This window comes from Schistocerca gregaria, chromosome 7 (assembly GCF_023897955.1).
Source record: "Schistocerca gregaria isolate iqSchGreg1 chromosome 7, iqSchGreg1.2, whole genome shotgun sequence".
NCBI lineage: Eukaryota > Metazoa > Arthropoda > Insecta > Orthoptera > Acrididae > Schistocerca > Schistocerca gregaria.
The window spans coordinates 192349793-192370333 of NC_064926.1; the positions used below are offsets into that span (position 1 = coordinate 192349793).

The 20541-nt window shown below is 39.6% G+C and overlaps 1 protein-coding gene across 2 annotated transcripts in view; it reads right to left on the minus strand.

Annotated features, from left to right (window-relative positions):
* The window catches only part of LOC126281309 (centrosomal protein of 135 kDa), a 355520-nt gene that overhangs the window by 246005 nt on the left and 88974 nt on the right, over nt 1–20541 (minus strand). For both annotated transcript variants that reach the window (XM_049980149.1, XM_049980148.1), the window contains exons 7-8: nt 11560–11755; nt 1549–1820 (exon numbers count right to left, since the gene is read on the minus strand). In XM_049980149.1, coding sequence (XP_049836106.1) covers nt 1549–1820; nt 11560–11755 — 468 coding nt within the window. The remainder of the gene's footprint in view (nt 1–1548; nt 1821–11559; nt 11756–20541) is intronic.

Consider the following 20541-nt stretch of genomic DNA (forward strand, 5'->3'; position numbering starts at 1 on the left):
CAAAACTGTACCATCTGGTGAGAAAGATGTACGAGACAGGCGAAATTCCCTCAAACTTCAAGAAGAATTTAATAATTCCAATCCCAAACAAAGCAGGTGTTGACAGATGTGAAAATTACCGAACTATCAGTTTAATAAGTCACAGCTGCAAAATACTAATGCGAATTCTTTACAGATGAATGGAAAAACTGGTAGGAGCCGACCTCGGGGAAGATCAGTTTGGATTCCGCAGAAAATCTGTAACACATGAGGCCATACTGACGCTACGACTTATCTTGTTCTTGTTGTGGTCTTCAGTCCTGAGACTGGTTTGATGCAGCTCTCCATGTTACTCTGTCCTGTGCAAGCTTCTTCATCTCTCATTACCTACTGCAACCTACATCCTTCTGGATATGCTTAGTGTATTTGTCTCTTGGTCTCCCTCTACGGTTTTTACCCTCCACGCTGCCCCCCCAATGCTACAAAAACCACATTTTCAGTTGACTATGATAGTGCCCAAAATAAAATGAGAGTGGTAAAAGTTCAAACTTAGCATATACTTGAGAAGACAATAAAGATGAAAAATGTGATACAGACATTTTATATTATACTGTTCTTGAGAAACAACACAATCAGGTTTAAACAGAATGCTGCATCACAATATGTTTCAATCAGATGTCCTGACATAAATGTAATCAAATCTAGTTCCCAGCCTTCGAAACAGGTGCCCGCAAGAATGCCTTTGATGGAAACCACTCATTATTCTAATAGCTTGCAATCCCCCCCCCCCCTCTCTTCCCCCCCTTTTCCCCAAGAGGTTGCCCCCCCCCCAAACTCCCCAGTCTCAGACAATATCACTGAATGAAAGCCACTAAATCGATGAGCCATAGTACAAAAGTTGCTGAGCTAAGTCTCTTGAAAAGATGATGAATGTGGGATGACCAGTTGCTTTTGCTGTCTTTATAAGCACCCTGGAATTTTGTATCCTCAACTTCCTGGGTCATTTGATCTCAACACTTTATGTCAGTTTCTTTGTGGTGTGTGGAACCTAATATAATTGGTTTCATCAGCATTGAGTAAGAGACCGTTTGAAGAAAACATGTTTACGCTGACAGTGAAAACTTTTTTTGCAGTTTGTTCAAGATTATTTTCTGTCAGTTACTCACTGTATCAGAACAAAGTGGGATGTCATTAATGAAATTTAGAAGTAGCAGTGGACCTAAAATAGAGCCTTGTGGAACACCACAATTTAATGTGTCCACTCAAATGAAACATGTGTTCAGACATGCCATTCAGCTTTTGATTCTTTAGAAATTATTGAAGCTATGAACTGACAGTACCTTCTAAACCATAAAAATCTGCCTTTTCAAAAGAATTTGATGGTTTACACAATCAAAGGTCTCCAAGAAATCACAGAAAATACCTCCTATCATTGTTGACAGCTTCCAAAGTTTGATCTCTGACATTGGTACTTTGAATGATGGCCACTGCTGTAAGGAAAATTCACTGGTATGCTACCCTTCTCTATCAACTAAATTAATTTCTTTTAAATATATTAACATTGCTTACCTGTGCCAACTCTGACTCAGTTGCCCCATTAGACTTTGTGCTTCGAAGTGGCTCCTGTTCTGTGCGCCAAACATTATCCGCCCTCAAATTAGCGGCATCTCTTTCAGCAGCCATCCTGTGTGTTGGTCCACCACTTGCAGATGATGAACTTCTTTCATCTGGTGACACTTCTCTTCCTGATGGAGCTTGTCTGTTCTCAAACTCAATCAGCTTTTGTCTGATACTTGCATTCTCCTTATTGATTCGATCAATTTCTTTATTCAGATCATGTTCTAAATGGAAAGAGGAACTAAAGGTACTAAATGGTTATTAGGGAAACAGCCAAAAACTTTATGACTATCACAATCAAAAACAGTTTTTTTAGTATTCCACAAAGGAAAGTTATCACCAAAATAAAACTATAATCATATAAACACTGGATGAAAACTGCATACAAATCAAAGAAAATGTGACAAAAATGCTAATAATTGGAATTGGAGGTTCTTTCCACTGCTGTAAGAGGAAAAGAGAACTGAGAAAATGTACTCTTTAATTGTTAAACATTATGAGGTCAAAAGGTTATAGGTAATGGAGATTCTGCAGGACTGAACAACAGGTAATTTGATTAAACACCCTAAAAAAGATAAACAAATATCCAGTCACACACTAAAGACATTTCAAAGTGGTGCAAGATCCCCTTCCCCCTCCCCCCCCCCTCCACATTTCTAGTCTGATGTGCCTCCTTTGCCTCAGATTCCATCAATAATCCTGTTACCTCCAATCATTCTCCCTCATTTTTCCAGATGAAGGACCTCTGGTTCAGAAAGACACCATTTTCTGCACATTTGGTTCATGTTTACTTTTGTTACCTAATATGTAAAAGATTTAATTTTAGTTTCTTATGCTTTATTATCTGTATAGAAAATAGCTGAAATAGAAAAAAAATAATAAAATATTTTAAGGCATTTAAAACTCAACAGAAGGAAAATCAGGAGAGCAAAACAGAAACAAAAGCTTGTTGTCACAAAAGTAATTGCACACCTCCAGTTCTTAATAGGTGTAAGTAATACTAACTACTTTCTCTTTTAAAGTATTAACATGACAACGGAATTTTATTTGGAAACTAAAATATGATTAATACAGAAAAACCTATGCCACATTTTGGGGTTTTGGATACCCACATGGTAAGTTGAAAAGGTAGCAGGCTGCTAAGACACAAATGCATGTGCACAACACAACTGAGAAGAAATGAAGTCCTGTACAGAACAGACACAAAAATGAATTGAAAAGTTGAGAGTAAGAATAAATTAGGCTCAAACAGCAATTAAATGGTCTGCAGTTTTAATGTAAGATGATCATTTTTGAGGTTTCTAGTCTCATCTTCAGTTGTACATGTAAACAGTTCCCACATCTTGACAAGGACTTTACATTGTTGATGGAACTATGGCAACAAAGTGTCATATGGTAAATTGAGAGCAAGAATAAATTTGCCTCAATACAAAGTATAGTGAAGCTGTAATTAATGACCACCTAACGGATCTTTGTGGGAAAACCGTAAAGTCATAAAAAATAGTTGTGGTTTTGGTGCCAAGAATTTGATAAATGCTGAACAGGTGTGTGAAAAAAGTGAATGTTAGTGCGATCAAACATACTGAAATATCACTGACTCAGGTAGGCACTAATGTAGTGCACAATACAGTGTGTTACTGTAGTACATGATATTTGTGGTTTTTCATAATCAAAAGTTTGTCTCTCCAAGAGTTTGGTGTTTTAATGTGCTATTAGGTAGTGAAAACATTTCTGATACAAATGAGAAGATGTACGACTTTTTTTTTAAAAAAATGAATATGTCATTGTTCAATGGTGTATAAATGTGTAATTTACATTTTCTTAAAAAGTCCAGATTGCATGAAACTGAATGAAAATGTGTGTGTGTGTGTGTGTGTGTGTGTGTGTGTGTGTGTGTGTGTGTGTGTGTGTGTGAGTATTAAGTCACATTACAAGCGCAAAATTTTGCACAGCAAAGTGTAGAGGTCCAATGTAAAAAAAATAAAAGAGTAAGAATAAATTGGGCTCAAACAGGAATTAAATGGTCCGCAGAATGATCAGTAATTTATGTCTATCATAAAAAAGTAAATTTTACAAAAGCTTATGATGTCATTAATTACTGATGGAAATACTAAATTATTTATCATTTAAAAACTTTTAAAAAAGTTGTTCCTGTATAATAAAATTAATTGCAAATGATTTTATAACTAATGGACGAGATGTAAAAGGGTGGACAAAAATATGGATACACCAAAAATCAATACATTGCCATGCCTAGTATGGTGAAGGAAACCTGCAAACCCAAACAGCTTCTTCCAGTCGTCTTGAGATGGATAAATACAAGTCTGGATTCCAAGGCAATCTTATACCATTCCTCCAGCAAAATTGTGGCAAATTCAGGTAACAATGATCATGCACTCTTCTCCGCAAAGCAGACCACAAATACTCACTAATACTGAGATTTGGTGGCTGTGGTGGTCAGGGGAAATTCAACAATTCATCCTCAACCTCACAAACCCACTCCTGTATGATGCAAGCTGTGTAAACAGGGTCCCTGGCATCTTTAAACACAGCATCACAATGGCAGACGAACATTGTATCGCGGGATGAACATGATCATATGACAGCAGGAGCACTCTTGTGGTTATCCCATTCACACTGACTGCAAATTTGTAGGTCACCCTGGTGATTTGACCTATAGTGCAGCCATTCATGAACAGCATTCCAGAAGGTGTTTTCCAACAGGATAACACTCACCCACATACCACTGTTGTAATCCAACATGCTCTACAGAGTGTTGACTTGTTGTCTTGACCTCCTCAGTCATCAGGTCTGTCTCCAACTGAGCACATATGGGACACAATCATACAACAACTACTGCATCATCCACAAACAGCATTAACCATCCCGATACTGACCGACTAAGTGCAACAGGTATGGAAGTTCATCCCACAAACTGACATTTGGCACCTGCACAACACAATGCATGAACATTTGCATGTTTGGATTTGACATTCTGGCAGTTACACCAGTTATTAATGTACCAGCATTTCACATTTGCAATGACTTGTCTCATGCTTTCATTAATCTGTGGTCATGCTATGTTAATCACTTAAATGTGTTATCTACACAAATATATTTCTGAAATTTCATTACTTTACATTAAATATGTTTTGGTGTTGTGATTTTTTTTTTTTCATCGGTATTTATCAATCCGAAGACTAACATAGTAATTTCGAAGCTAAGTAATATTTTTGTGATTTCACGTACTGCAATATTCAGCAATTGGGTAGTACATTACAACATCCACAGCAGAATTTCTTAACACTGACCTACAAACCTATGAAATTGCAGATGCAAAAATTTTCATATAATTTGAGTGATTCTCAGTCATACTAATATATTATTTACAAATATTACTTGCCGTGATTCAGTATTTGCAATGGAGTATTTCAACATACAGCAATCTGTGGACAAAGTATTAGGCCCTTTACAATCTATTATCTGTGCTATTTTAATTTTGCATTTACTGATGATCCAAAGACAAACTGACCTCCACTTCCAGTTCAATCACTACTGTATCAGCGAAACATTAGTGTGGAACATATCTTCATTGACTATTTCCTCTAGAATATTCACAAAATAATTTGCAATAAAAAAATAAAGCGAACAATACACTGCTGTCTGTTAAAATTCTAACTAACAGACAAATAGCAAACAATGGAAATTTAAATCATTGTGCATAGTAGGAAGAGTAAATGATCAAACTTGGTGGTGATTTCAGATTATGCAATGTGTGAAATTTGGTACAAGAGATGCTACTTATGACAACAACAACAATAGCTCTAAAATGGATGGGGATCAAGTCGAAGTGAGCTTGCATGACAGACAAGGGTATGTCACACCATGCTGCTTAAACTCTTAATTTAAGAGTTCATCAATGCTAGTGGCTGACATGTGATGGCATGGCATTTTCTCAGAGACCCTTAGATTTTATGTCTTCAGTCACTGAATGATCTGGAGAAAGTGGTGGCCAAAGCAAGAGTCAAACACACTTTGTATTGAGGTAGTCAGAACAGTAATATGTGGTCTTATGTTATCTGGACAGTGCACATATACTAACCTCAAAGCACAAATGTAGACACTCTTGTCCAAATTACCAGTTATGTGAACCAGAGGTGATTATGTTCTGCACTCAATGGCGCCCCATACCATCAAACCAGGTGGTGGGCCCATATAATGAAGTCAAATGAATACTGGCATTTTTTGTTCTCGGCAGACCCTCCACATGTTGTGATGCTGCATGCAGAATTGGACTTGTTTGTAAAGATGAGGAGCACCATTCCTGTATCCAGCATTGTCACAGGGTGCACAACTCAGCACACATCTCTCTCTTGCCATGGCAAGGGAAGCCACAACAGTGATCGCCACACTGACAGTTCCTGGTGCTCCAGATGGTACATCTACAGACATAGCTGCAAGCTACCATACGGTGTGTAGGGGGGAGGGGGTTTACCCTGCACCATCACTAGTAATTTCCTTTCCTGTTCCATTCTCAAACAGAATGAGGGAAAAATGTCTAGTGTGTCTCTACAAGCCTTAAATTCTCATATATCATTTTATGGCCCTTACATGAAATGTATGTTGGCAGCAGTAGAATCATTCTGCAGTCAACTTCAAATGCCAGTTCTCTAAATTTTCTCAATACTGTTCCTTAAAAATAATGTTGCTTTCCCTCCAGGGATTTCTATTTGAGTTCATGATACATCTCCATAGCATTTGCATGTTGTTTGAACCTACCGGTAACAAACCTAGGAGCCTGCCACTGAATTTCTTCAATGTCTTTCTTTAATCCAACCTGGTATGGATCCAAAATGCTCGAGCAATACTCAAGAATAGGTCGCACTAGTGTCCTATATTCAGTGTCCATTGCACATGAACCACTCTTTCCTAAAATTAAGAAATAAACCAAAGTTGACTTTCACTTCCTCTACCATAACACCCCCCCCCCCCCCCCTTGCTAGTATCATTTCATATCGCACTGCTATGTTACACAGATATTTAGATGACATACTGTGTCAAGTAGGACAACATTAGTCCTGTATCTGAATATTATGAATTTGTTTTTCCTACTCATCCACATTAACTTAAATTTTTCTACACTCAGAGCTACCTGCCATTAAACACACCAACTAGAAATTTTGTCTAAGTCATCTTGTATCTTCCTACAGTCACTCACCTTCAGCATCTTCCTGTACACAGCATCATTAGAAAACAACTGTAGATTCCTGTCCATCATGCCTGCTATATTATTTCTGTATATAGCACTCATATCACACTTCCCTGGGGCACTCCTGACAATACACTTTTCTCTGATGAATGTTCACCATTGAGGACAACATACTGGATTCTATTACTTAAGAAATCTTGAGCCATTCACTAATCTGGGAGCCTATTCCCTATGCTCGTACCCTCATTAAGTCTCTGCAGGGGGGCACCATCTCTAACAGTATGGAATCTGCCTGTTTCCCTTTAAACATAGTTTCCACTGTACCACATGAGAAAAGGGCAAGCTGAGTTTTTCACGAGTTACACTTTCTAAAACCATACTGATTCATGGACATAAGCTTCACAGTCTCAAGAAAATTCATTATACTGGAAATAAGGATATGCTCCAGATTCTACAGCAAACCAATGTTACGGATATTGGTCTGTAATTTTGTAGGTCCCTTCTTTTACCTTTCCTCTATGCAAGAGTCATCTGCACTTTTTTCCTGTTGCTTGGGACTGCACACTAAGTGAGAAATTCCTTGACAGATGCAAGCTAAGTAAGGGGCCGGTGCCATGGAGTACTCTTTATACAATCGAACTGGAATCTCATTGGGACATGATGATTTATCTGTTTTCAACTTCTTCAGTTGTTTCTCTACACTAGGGATGCTTAGTACTATGTCATCTATAAATGAGTCAGTCTGATGGTCAAAAGATGGTATGTTTACGCGATTCTCTGAAGTGAACTATTTTATAAATGCAAAATTTAAAACTTTGTCAATGAGTGACTGAATGGAAGCCCTATACCCACTTAGCAATTATACATAGGACCTGGATTTTCTCTGGGGCTCAGCCAGATCTTTTGTTAAGGTATGACAGTGGTAGTAGTTGTATGCTTTGCACAAAGCACAGATGCAAACACCTCTACTAACCTGTGCCCGTCCTCATTTGTGCACTCTCTTTTGAACCGAAAATCAACAGCCTTTGCTTACTCATCATTTTTGGAATTTCACTGCTAAATGACGATGGATTTTTCTATTCTTAATCCACTTGCTAGGCATATTCTTCTCCAGAGCATGATTTACAATCTGTTTAACTTTGCCCAGATTCCTCTATGGGCATCATTTTGGAACTAAACAAAGTCAATTCATTGACTAAGTGAACTGTTAACAACTGTTTATCTGCTCTTTATAGGAGAAATACTCTCCTAGCCTTCTTGACTGATTCATTACCTTTTGTAAATGATGGTGATCATGTGAGCCATAACTTGCAGACAACTGCACCCTGCACACTCAATTGCCACAGGCAAGGCCACTTTCACATTTCAATGAGGTCCCCCAGCAGTGCAAATTGGCCTCCTTTCCTGCCCTTAACACTATGTTCCTATGTGGCCCCATGTTGTTGTGGTCTTCAGTCCGGAGACTGGTTGGATGCAGCTCTCCATGCTACTCTATCCTGTGCAAGCTTCATCATCTCCCAGTACTTACTGCAACCTACATTTTTCTGAATCTGTTTAGTGTATTCATCTCTTGGTCTCCCTCTACGATTTTTACCCTTCACGCTGCCCCCCAATGCTATATTTGTGATCCCTTGATGCCTCAGAACATGTCCTACCAACCGGTCCCTTCTTCTTGTCAAGTTGTGCCACAAACTCCTCTTCTCCCCAATTCTATTCAATACAATATGTGATCTAGCCATATAATCTTCAGCCTTCTTCCATAGCACCACATGACTAAAGCTTCTATTCTCTTCTTGTCCAAACTATTTATTGACCATGTTTCACTTCCATACATGGCTACACCCCATACAAATACTTTCAGAAACGACTTCCTGACACTATACTCGATGTTAACAAATTTCTCTTCGACCATCATCAGTTATTTTGCTCCCCAAATAACAAAACTACTTTACTACTTCAGGTGTCTCATTTCCTAATCTAATTCCCTCAACATTACCCAACCTAATTCAACTACATTCCATTATGTTCATTTTGCTTTTATTGATGTTCATCTTACATCCTACTGTCAAGACACTGTCAATTCCGTTCAGCTGCTCTTCCAGGTCCTTTGCTGTCTCTGACAGAATTACAAAATCAATGGCGAATGTCAAAGTTTTTATTTCTTCTCCATGGATTTTAATACCTACTCCGAATTTTTCTTTTGTTTCCTTTACTGCTTGCTCAATATACAGATTGAATAACATCGGGGATAGTATTCCAGTCAACACTGTCACAAGCTTTCTCTCAGTCTACAAATGCTAGAAATGTAGGTTTGCCTTTCCTTAATCTTTCTTCTAAGATAAGTCATAGAGTCAGTATAGCCTCACGTGTTCCAACATTTCTACGGAATCCAAACTGATTTTCTCCGAGGTCGGCTTCAACCAGTTTTTCCGTTTGCCTGTAAAGAGTTCGTGTTGGTATCTTGCAGCCGTGGCTCATTGAACTGATAGTTCGGTAATTTTCACATCTGTCAACCCCTGCTTAATTTGTGATTGGAATTATTATGTTCTTCTTGAAGTCTGAGGGTTATTTCACCTGTCTCATACATATTGCTCACCAGATGGTAGAGTTTTGTCAGGACCGGCTTTCCAAAGGCCGTCAGTAGTTCTTCTGAAATGTTGTCTATTCCCGGGGCCTTTTTTCGACTCAGGTCTTTCAGTGCTCTATCAAACTCTTCACACAGTATCGTGCCTCCCATTTCATCTTCATCTACATTCTCTTCCATTTCTATAATATTGTCCTCAACTACATCACCCTTGTATAGACCCTCTATATACTCCTTCCACCTTTCTGCTTTCCCTTCTTTGCTTAGAACTGGATTACCATCTGAGCTCTTGATATTCATACAAGTGGTTCTCTTTTCCCAAAGGTCTCTTTAATTTTCCTGTAGGCAGTATCTATCTTACCCCTAGAGATATTTGCCTCTACATTCTTACATTTGTCCTCTAGCCATCCCTGCTTAGCCATTTTGCACTTCCTGTTGATCTCATTTTTGAGACATTTGTATTCCTTTTTGCCTGCTTCATTTACTGCATTTTTGTATTTTATCCTTTCATCAATTAAATTCAGTATCTCTTCTGCTACCCAAGGGTTTCACTAGCCATCGTCTTTTTACCTACTTGATTCTCTGCTGTGTTCAATATTTCATCTCTCGAAGCTACCCATTCTACTTTCACTGTATTTCTTTCCCCCATTCTTCTCAATCGCTCCCTAATGCTCTCCCTGAAACACTCTACAAGGTCTGGTTCTGTAAGTTTATCCAGGTCCCATTTCCTTAAATTCCCACCTTTTTGCAGTGTCTTCAGTTTTAATCTACAGTGGCTCCATAATGTGCTAATGTTGGAGCTGCTGATAACTAACTAACTCCTGCCCATGTGTGCCTGCTTGGGCCTTGCTGAAGTAGCAGCCAGCTGTCCACTCACAGCATGACTGTGCCAGGCCACATGGCCAGCTTCCACACTAGACCTTCACCTCGAGTAATGCAAATGTGTTACCACCTGCCACTCCTTCCCCTATGTGGGCGGATCCACTGCGTTGGGTACACTGGGAGGTGCCTCGGCAACAGAGCTCCTGAGCATTATCTCGTGCAATGCACCAGATTCTACGCCAACACTATGCCCCAAGGCAGCAACCTAAAGGTGACAGAGTATCCAAAAGTATATTCAGCTGTTTGTTAAATCGAGCCAGGTCCTCCTACATCTGCACACAGTCTACCAATCCTACGTAACTTAAGAACTTACTATAAAAGTAGAGACAGAAACTTAAATATACAACTTGCTTATCTCCTGATGTGTCAGAAGTGGAAGCTGATGCCTTGTGAGCTGTGAAGCTGGCTCTTCAGAATAAATGAAAACTGCATTACAGATTACCTGAATTTATATTTACACTTAAGAACACAAGATGAAACCTTTTTAATAGAAAAACATGCACAAAATTTAATACGCTACTAATAAAACACAGGAAAAGTTAAATATATAAATTGTTGCTCTGGAGATGTGCAGAGCACAGGGCCTGTCTGGCTACTCAACTTGTAGCAAACAAGACCATTTTCTAACAAAGTATGTGAGATGACCATTCAGTACTGCACGGCCAATCCAGCAGTGTGTGTGTCCTCTTTGGCACTAGTCACACGGAGCGCTTGAGATCTTGCTTGGCGCAAATTTTAACTGTCTGTTCCATATTCACATGCCACTCGGACCCTGAGCAGCAAAATTATCCAGCAATAAAGCCCCTATCTCACTAGGATACAATTCTGCCCCTGTCAAATTCAGACACATGCTAATAGACACTTTTCCTTCTTACGTAAGTTATAACATGATCTCTTCACAAACATTGTCAGGCGACCCTTTTGTACATGTTCTATGCCTCACTAACCACACAACCAACACTGCCCATGTTCACTGGCTGGTGCATAACTGTCACCTAGGCTCCAACCCAGTTGCCTGTGTGTCAACCTTTTGTCCAGTCCAGCTCACGTGTCCATGGAGACCCAGCTGCCTGCCGACAGGTGTTTGTATTGGAAGAAAGTAATCTAGATGCTGTTACTTATACCTACTTTGTGTGTTTTACTGAAATGCTTATAATTTCCATATCCAAGCATGCAGTACACTCCATTCTAGTTTTTCGTCTGTTTCACAGCATCATCATAGAGTTGCAGTTTTAATGGCCAGCAGCATACAAGGTAAAGATAAGAATGCTTACAGCTATGGACTTACCTATTACAAGGAGGTTATTGACTTTTTCAGAGAGGCGTCTGTTTTCTGACTGGGCTTTCTCCAATGCTCGCTGAGCATGCCTAGTATCTTTCTTGGCACTTTCCACATCAGCTTGAGCTTCTTGTTCATTGCGTTTAAGCTCTAGAACTTCCCTTTCCAAGTCACGTACTTGAGCTAGACTTGCATCTAGTCTCTCCTGTGTGCAGAACACCTGGATTACACTAAGCTTTGAATAAAATGTAGTAGTATCGAGCTGCAATAATTAATGCAGGAGAAATGTCTAAAATGAAAATTAATGGAACACTTTCCCAAATATTGTTTATACAAAAGAAGGCATGCACCTCACTGGAACTTTTGTAATGTTACTCTATTGTGCGATACACCTATGAACTAAAATTAATGGATTTTCAATATACACAAAAAAATTTCACATAGCTGTCATGTGTGAACCAAAAGATGCTCTGGAAATATTGGGACAGGTGACAATGGTACAATTGTATAATTAGAAAGCATGCTGGAAAACTGGCCACAGGTCTTGGGAGGAGTAACTGCATATAGTGTACCTCTTATGGAGCATACAAAATGCCAATATATGGTAGGACAACCTGGTATTGCAATATAAGGTGCCTGATACTTCCCCATAGTGCAGATCAAGTTGTCCAACATGACTTGCTGCAGCACCACTGCTGACAAGTGCCATCTGGAAGTCGGCAGTGATCGATGGGGTTACCAGTTAGATTAAAGCCCAGGGAGCAAACTGACAGTTGTAAGTGCATGATGTCTGTGTTGCAAGTGCTCACCTACCAGGTTATTTCTCTGTGGCTGGAAATTATCATTCAGCAGATGCAACCTAAATTGATATGAACTAAAGGAAAGGCACATAGTGCCTTCTACGATATCACCCATCTGGGCTGCAGCTGCTGCAGAAGTATAAGGATACGCAGGCAATGATGTACGTGACACTAACAGGCCTCAGAAGAGAATATTAGTGACACCATCGTCTGTCCTTCACACAATATTGGATGTTTTTAATGTGTCCCAGGAATGTATCAGACAAACAAACAGCAAAAATCACTCTAGGTTAAACTGTGAGTAATCTTATTCATAGGACACTATTCCACTGCACCTGGCTCAATTCACTGCAGGTGAAACACCACATTCCTTAAGTTCGATAGCGTGCTGGTGTGACATTAACGCATTTGCCGTGTCACCAAGGGTACAGAGAAATCCCCTGAAGCTAATGATACACAATCTGGTGGAGTAATGCTACATAAGGTAACTAACCTGGTATTGGATTGAAAAATTTGACTAACAATAAATTTCCAAAGCATTTGTGACAACAAAGTCCTGGAATATGCCACCCATCCAGGAAAGGAGTCATACTCAAATTACACATCCAGCAGATGGATGAAACCAAACTACAAAGCTTCTAAATACACACATCAAAAAAATGTTTGGCATCACCTCATTTCTGAAAGTTACAGAACCCGTACAGAAAACTGAAATCGAGATCAACATACATCATTTCTGCCCTTTTTATTGCCCACAAAAACCACACATTGCATGTTGTACCACCATACAGTGATAGCTTCAGAGGTGGTTGTCCAGATTGCTGTACACACTGGTACCTCTAATACCCAGTAGCAGGTCCTCTTGCATTGATGCATGCGTGTATTCGTTGTGGCATACTATCCACAAGTTCATCAAGGCACTGTTGGTCCAGATTTTCCCACTCCTCAATGGCAATTTGGCATAGATCCCTCAGAGTGGTTGGTGGGTCAAGTCATCCATAAACATGCCTTTTCAATCTATCCCAGGCAAGTTCGATAAGGTTCCTGTCTGGAGAACATGCTGGCCAATCTAGTTGAGCGATGTCGTTATCCTGAAGTAAGTCATTCAGGAGATCTGCACAACGGGGGCGCAAATTTTCATCCATGAAGACGAATGCCTAGCCAATATGCTGCCGATATGGTTGCACTATTGGTCAGAGGATGGCATTCACGTATCGTACAGCCAATAGGGGCCTTCCATGACAACCAGAGGCATACATCGGCCCCACATAAATCCACCCCAAAACAGTAGGGAACCTCCACTGTGCTTCACTCGGACAGTGTGTCTAAGGCGTTCAGCCTGACCGGGTTGCCTCCAAACACGTCTACGACGATTGTCTGGTTGAAGGAATATGCGACACTCATTGCGAAGAGTTCATCATGCCAATCCTAAGCGGTCCATTTGGCATGTTGTTGGGCCCATATGTACCACACTGCATGGTGTCATAGTTGCAAAGATGGACCTCACCATGGACGTCGGGAGTGAAAATGCACATCATGCTGCCTATTGCACACAGTTTGAGTCTTAACACAATGTCCTGTGGCTGCATGAAAAGCATTATTCAATATGGTGGCGCTGCTGTCAGGGTTACTCTGAGTCATAATCCAGAGGTAGTGATCAACCCCCGCAGTAGTAGCCCTTGGGTGGGAAGGCATGTCATCGACAGTCCCTGTCCCTCTATATCTCCTCCAAGACTGAACAACATTGCTTTGGTTCACTCCGAAACACCTGGACACTTCCCTTGCTGAGGGCCCTTCCTGGCACAAAGTAACAATGTAGATGTGATCGAACTGTGGTATTGACTGTCTAGGCATGGTTGAACTACAGCCGTGTACCTCCTTCCTGGTGGAATGACTGGAACTGATCAGCTGTCAGACCCCCTCCGGCTAATAGGAGCTGCTCATGCATGGTTGTTTACATCTTTAGCCAGTCTAGTGACATCTCTGAACAGTCAAAGGGGCTGTGTCTGTGATACAATACCCACAGTCAACATCTGTCTTCAGAAGTTCTCCGAATGGGTTGACACAAATTTTTTTTTATCTCCAACAAGTTTAAGTTTTGCACAGTTGCCACCACCTTTTTACATAAACACTTGATTGTATATAAGCTTACTGTGTCAGGAGACGTCGTCAGGCAGAGCATGAGCAGCAGCATTGTGATTTATCACGCGGCACTACGATATGAGGAGGAGACGTTCGTGTGTTACTGTTTATAAAGCAGGATCAATATTGGACTGCATTGATGAATTCTAAAATGTGGTGCTGGAACTGTTTGTCCATTTAATACAAGTCTTCAAGCTAAGAGTTGTGCGAGAGATGTGTGTGAGAGGAAGTCATAAAGTTTTAATTAATAAAAAAAAATTGAAATTCCACCACCACATTAACATTATACAGTACAAGATGAGCCAAAACAAAAATGGCACAGCCTATCTCCATTTTATTAGTGGGATGACATATACACTATGTGATCAAAAGTATCCAGACACCCCCAAAAATCTATGATTTTCATAGTAGCTGCATTGTGCTGCCTCCTACTGCCAGGTACTCCATATCAGCGACCTCAGTAGTCATTAGACATCGTAAGAGAGCATTTACTTGTGTCATAAGTCTGTGGGTGAGATTTCCACACTCCTAAACATCTATAGGTCCACTGTATCCGATGTCATAGTGAAGTGGAAACGTGAAGGGACACGTACAGCACAAAAACGTACAGGCCGACCTTGTCTGTTTGACAGACCGCCGACAGTTGAAGAGGGTCGTAATGTGTAATAGACAGACATCTATCCAGACCATCACACAGGAATTCTAAGCTGCATCAGGATCCACTGCAAGTACTGTGACAGTTAGGCAGGAGGTGGGGAAACTTTGATTTCATGGTCGAGCGGCTACTCATAAGTCACACATAATGCTGTTAAATGCCAAACGATGCCTCACTTGGTGTAAGGATCGTAAACATTGGACAATTGAACAGTGGAAAAATGTTGTGTGGAGTGATGAATCACGGTACACAATGTGGTGATCTGATGGCAGGGTGTCATCTACCAGCATGTGTAGTGCGAACAGTAAAATTCGGAGGTGGTGGTCTTATGGTGTGGTTGTGTTTTCAATGGAGGGGGGGTTGCATCCCTTGTTGTTTTGCTTGGTTCTATCACAGCACAGACCTACATTGATGTTTTAAGCACCTTCTTGCTTCCCACTTTTGAAGAGCAATTCGGGGATGGCGATTGCACCTTTCAACACAATCGAGCACCTACTCATAATGCACGGTCTGTGGTGGAGTGATTACATGACAACAACAACCCTGTAACAGACTGGCCTACAGAATCCTACAGAACACCTTTAGGATGTTTTGGAATGCCGCCTTCAATACCTCTCCTCAGTGAAGCACTCTGTGAAGAATGGACTGCCATTCCCCAAGAAGCCTTTCAGCACCTGATTGAGTGTTATCATGCAAGAGTGGAAGCTGTAGAAGCTGTCATCAAGGCTAAGGGTGAGCCAACACCCTATTTAATTCCAGCATTACAGATTTTCTAAACATTCATGGTGGTGTCTGATTGTTCTATATCGTGTCTCCCTACCACTTTCGCGCAACGACGCTCTGAGTGTATTTTTTAGGGAATTAACTAGTTTGAACCTGGGACCTGTTGCTGGTAAGGAGACACCAGACCACACACGACATGTAGAACTCAGAAGAGTTCAGTGAGACTAGTGATGATATAACCAAATACTAAATGATCTCAGCGTCAGCTCCACTGCACTCCCTGTAAAAGAATCTTAATACTAACTAAATTTAGTGGAAAGGGTTCAAGGCTTTCCTATTTTTAGTTAGCTGGTAAAATAACGTCGAAAAAGCAGTTAAGTTTACCATTGGAAATTTTATTCTACTCACAAAACATCATTTATAAATTGCACTATTGATAAAAGGAAATGTTTTAATACAGGATGGTAAAAACCAACTGCGTTCAACAAAAATGTGAACGAATATTCCCTAAATGGGTTTCCAAGTTCTACAATCGATCGAAGGATGACCTATGCCGTATCACATCAATAATCTCGGTTTAATTTAAGTTTCACAAAAGAGAAAACTATCAAAATGGTCTACAACTATAAAAATGGTCTACAGTGACCCTCAATTATCTTTAATTACTTATTAACTTGTCATAAATTACAGTGGCTGATGTGGCTTCTCAATAACTATAAAACAGAAAAATTATCGCGTTTCAGATCTTTACTTCAAGTGGCAAATGTGAACACCATGAGTTTTAATTAACGATCGACACTAGTATTACGCAAAAAAGGGGGTGTAACAGATGAGACTTCTGCAGTTCTGAGTGGAGCCTTATGCGCCCAAAAATGCGGCATCACATGCGTTCATTACCTTGTCGGTGTTTAAGCAGCGTCAGAGCGGCAGCGGCTGGCGCAGCAGCCATCCAGCTCGCCGTCTCGGAACCAACTCTTTCTAACTTCTCCTTACTACAATTTACCGAAGTAGATTTAAAAAAACTATCTGACTATGTTTTCATCTGACCAATCAGGGTCTCAATGTTAACCTTAAGCTCCGCCTACAAAAATTCTGTCTATCCAATGAGAAACGTGATACTTTTCGTGGTGGGGCAATGTTTTTTAATGTTTGCAATGTAACAGAGACGCTAAAAAGTCTCACGCTAAAACCTGCAGCTGGTGTGGTCCTTTTAGCGTTATCGTGAGATCTATACTGTTCTTCTGGAGGGCTCTATCTTTTAACATGGGCTGGAGGATTGTCCTAATGTAACAGACACGCGAAAAAGTCTCACGCTAAAACTTGCGGGTGGTAGTGGCCCTTTTTGTGTTATCGTAAGATCTATACTGCTTTTCTGGAGGGCTCTAGCTTTTAACATGGGCTGGGGGTTGTCCTTGCCGTACCTGAGACACGAAAAAGCCTCACGCTAAAACGTGCGGGTTGTGTAGTCGTACAGGTAGGCTGGGGGCGTGGGTGTCCACTCCGTCCGTTATCGTAGGGCCTTCTAGCTTAACACGGTTCTGCTCTCGGCTTCTGTCCTCGTTTCTCCCCTCGGAACTGCGTCTGCCTCACGTAGGGAAGGTACGACATGCATTTAGGGTGCCACGAACTTTAAAGTCATTTTCAGCCAGGTGTCTGAATACTTTTGATCACATAGTGTAACTGCAAACAAGAAATTAATCGTACAATTTTATTTTTGTTAGGTAATACATAAAATTTTATGACTACCACTTGTAACTACTATTAGTATACAGTGTATACTGGAGAGAAGCAGGTTGCGTTATTTCATTCCAAGGCTAGTGAAAAGCTAAGTGATTATCAAGATTGCAGGAAACAATTTTGCGAGTGGGTTCATGGGATGGTGAAACAAGAACTGAGATTTATGGGTAGCAGTTTTTGGCCAGATGAAGAACAGTCCAAATTTAATGGAGCTACCAATGAACACAATTGTGCTTACTGGCCTGAAAATTATCACTTCATAAAAACACCTGGTTTTAAGGTGAGGTGTGGCTAGTCTTCTATCAGGTTCACGGGACTTTTCTATTTTGAAGTTACTGTAACTGGGGGAAAGGAACCAACAAGGTTTTCCTTTCCATTTGTATAAAGTATGGCAATTATACATTTGACAAAAGTTTGATTCCATCAATAATTAGGCTATGGCCATATATGTCTTAAAAGTCGACTGGTAACATGCGTTGCCAAAAGCTTGATGAATCTAAATGACTCCATTTAAAAGCAAGGAAGACGGCTACTCAACAGCTGAAATCTAAATCTACAATAAAAATACAGGTTGGGTTTGCAATCAACTGCCAAATTCCTTTATCTTTTTTGAATTATACATTTTATTACCAACAAGACGGTCTCCACTGCACAATCACAGAAATTTGTCAGCATACCTGTATTAAAATGTTATCAAGGGCAGTGGATAGGATGCATGGGACTAATTGAGTTTCTTGCATGTTCCACAGATGTTATGGTGTTCAATTTTTACTGTGGAACACTGTGTAACATCAACACACTTTGATGTGAGATTCAAGCAGAGTGTGCAAAAATCCCAATGGATGTTTTAAAGTGAGCTAGGAAATCTGCCATGACTCAATCAGATATGTATTGAGGCTGAAGGCCAAAAATTTAAGTATTACCTTATCTGCAGTTTGGAAAACTTACTTTAACCAGAGATTACAGTTATAGATATGAAAACAAATTTTAAACATCCTTCAATTGTGAGTACATATTTATTTGATGCACCTGTATTTTGACAAGTAGGATTAGATCACATGAGGATAACAGGACAGATTCACAAGTAACAATTCAACACACTAGCAAAAGTTTCAATTGCTAAAGCCGAAGTCTTCAACCCCCATACAGACTCATTATTATCCAATTCATAATGTCTGCCACCCGGCTTCAAGCACCTACTCTGGATACATTGCCTGATGAACACTGGTGAACTGTGGAAATGTCTTCTATTATTTTGTACATGAATATTACATTTTGGTTCAAAAGGAGGGCAACATATGCAGAAGTATTCAACACAAGGAATGTTCTTTGAGCATTTTTTGGCAAGACACAGAAGCAAGAACATAATTATGTGAACAATTTCCTTTGCAGTGTTCACATATACAACACTTCTTTATTTATAGGGCAACCAATTTTTCCAGCCATTCCACTCTTGCATACTTCATGCATGACAATCACATCCATTTTTGATGCACAAGACATTTTATGTTCTGGTTATCCATACTTTCTGGAATGATATACAGCACACCAAATCTCATCAGTGTTATAAATAGGTGTAGACTGTCCAGTATTTCACCAGCCTCTTTAATTTCCCAAAATTACTACCTTTTATAGCTGTTCAGTTATTTTCCATCAGCAAAGGTATTTTGTTGGGCTTCTTACACCTGTAGCTCAATTTACAAAAATTATGCAAAAGTGGTTGTTCCACTTATTTCTCAATTTTTCCAAAATAAAAATGCTTGCTATTGCAGAATACTGCTTTCCCACATCAAAGTGTGCAATAATAAACTGCATCGTGATGACTAACACAAAAGCAAAATAATGAATGGCAACGCATTTGTTACTTATCCAACTAGTAAACTCAACGTAAGCATGGTAACAATTACAAGTGAAATACAGGTTGGAGATTCTGCATCATAGTATATGTGATCATGCAAACCATGACAACACACAAACAAAGTAAATGAAACATGTGACACAAGCACTTCGAGTATCTTTACAAGTCTAAAAATATAATAGCTATGAAAGGCCATCAGAACTTGCATTTTCATTTTTCATCTTTTCCATGTGTTTGTCACAAAACAAATTGCAAAACAAAAAGACTAACTGGTAAAAAATGATAACTGCCCAGTAAAGTATTAATCTAATCTAATCTAATCTAGAGAATTGCTATTTTTTAACTTGCCACAGGGAAGTGTTCACAAAAGTAATGTGCACTATCTGGGGTCCATGGAAGTACACAAGTACCAAAACATTTCCCAAATAGCATGTTGCCTCTCTCCTACCAAAATGGAATACTTAAACAAATGAAAGAAGATGCGATACACTGATGTTATTTATGCAATGAAGTATCGAGAGGAGCTTATGGATAATATGCCATTCCAAACAACAAAACTGACCAATTGGTCTCTAAAAAGACATGAATGATAGCTAGATATTGTATGCTATCATGGAATTTCCATTATTGTACATATTAAGAAAATGACCTACACTGTCTTTTAGTATACCTAATTGGCACAGAAAGAAGTAAAATATGAAACTACTACACTAACAATCTACGTGAAGAATTAAAACTTAGCAGTAGTGTTTCCAGATCAAAAACAATACAATCTGCAAATCGCCTGTCTTCACGTCTTGTTTGGTTGGCATGCTCCAAATATAAATTTCTATCTTTTGTATGATCTTTGGAAGACATAATTAAAAACTAACAAAACAACTTTAACTTTTGTTATGCTTTGAGAAATGGCTATTGCTGGTTCACTAAACAAGATGATGGCATAACTGTTAAGTCAGTTCAAGCAAAATATTACACTAGGATCATTTTATTTGATTCCACTGCTAAGTATTACGGTAACCACAACATAACAAAAATTTCCTAAAATACAGTTTATATGCTAAAAAGTAGGTTTAGTG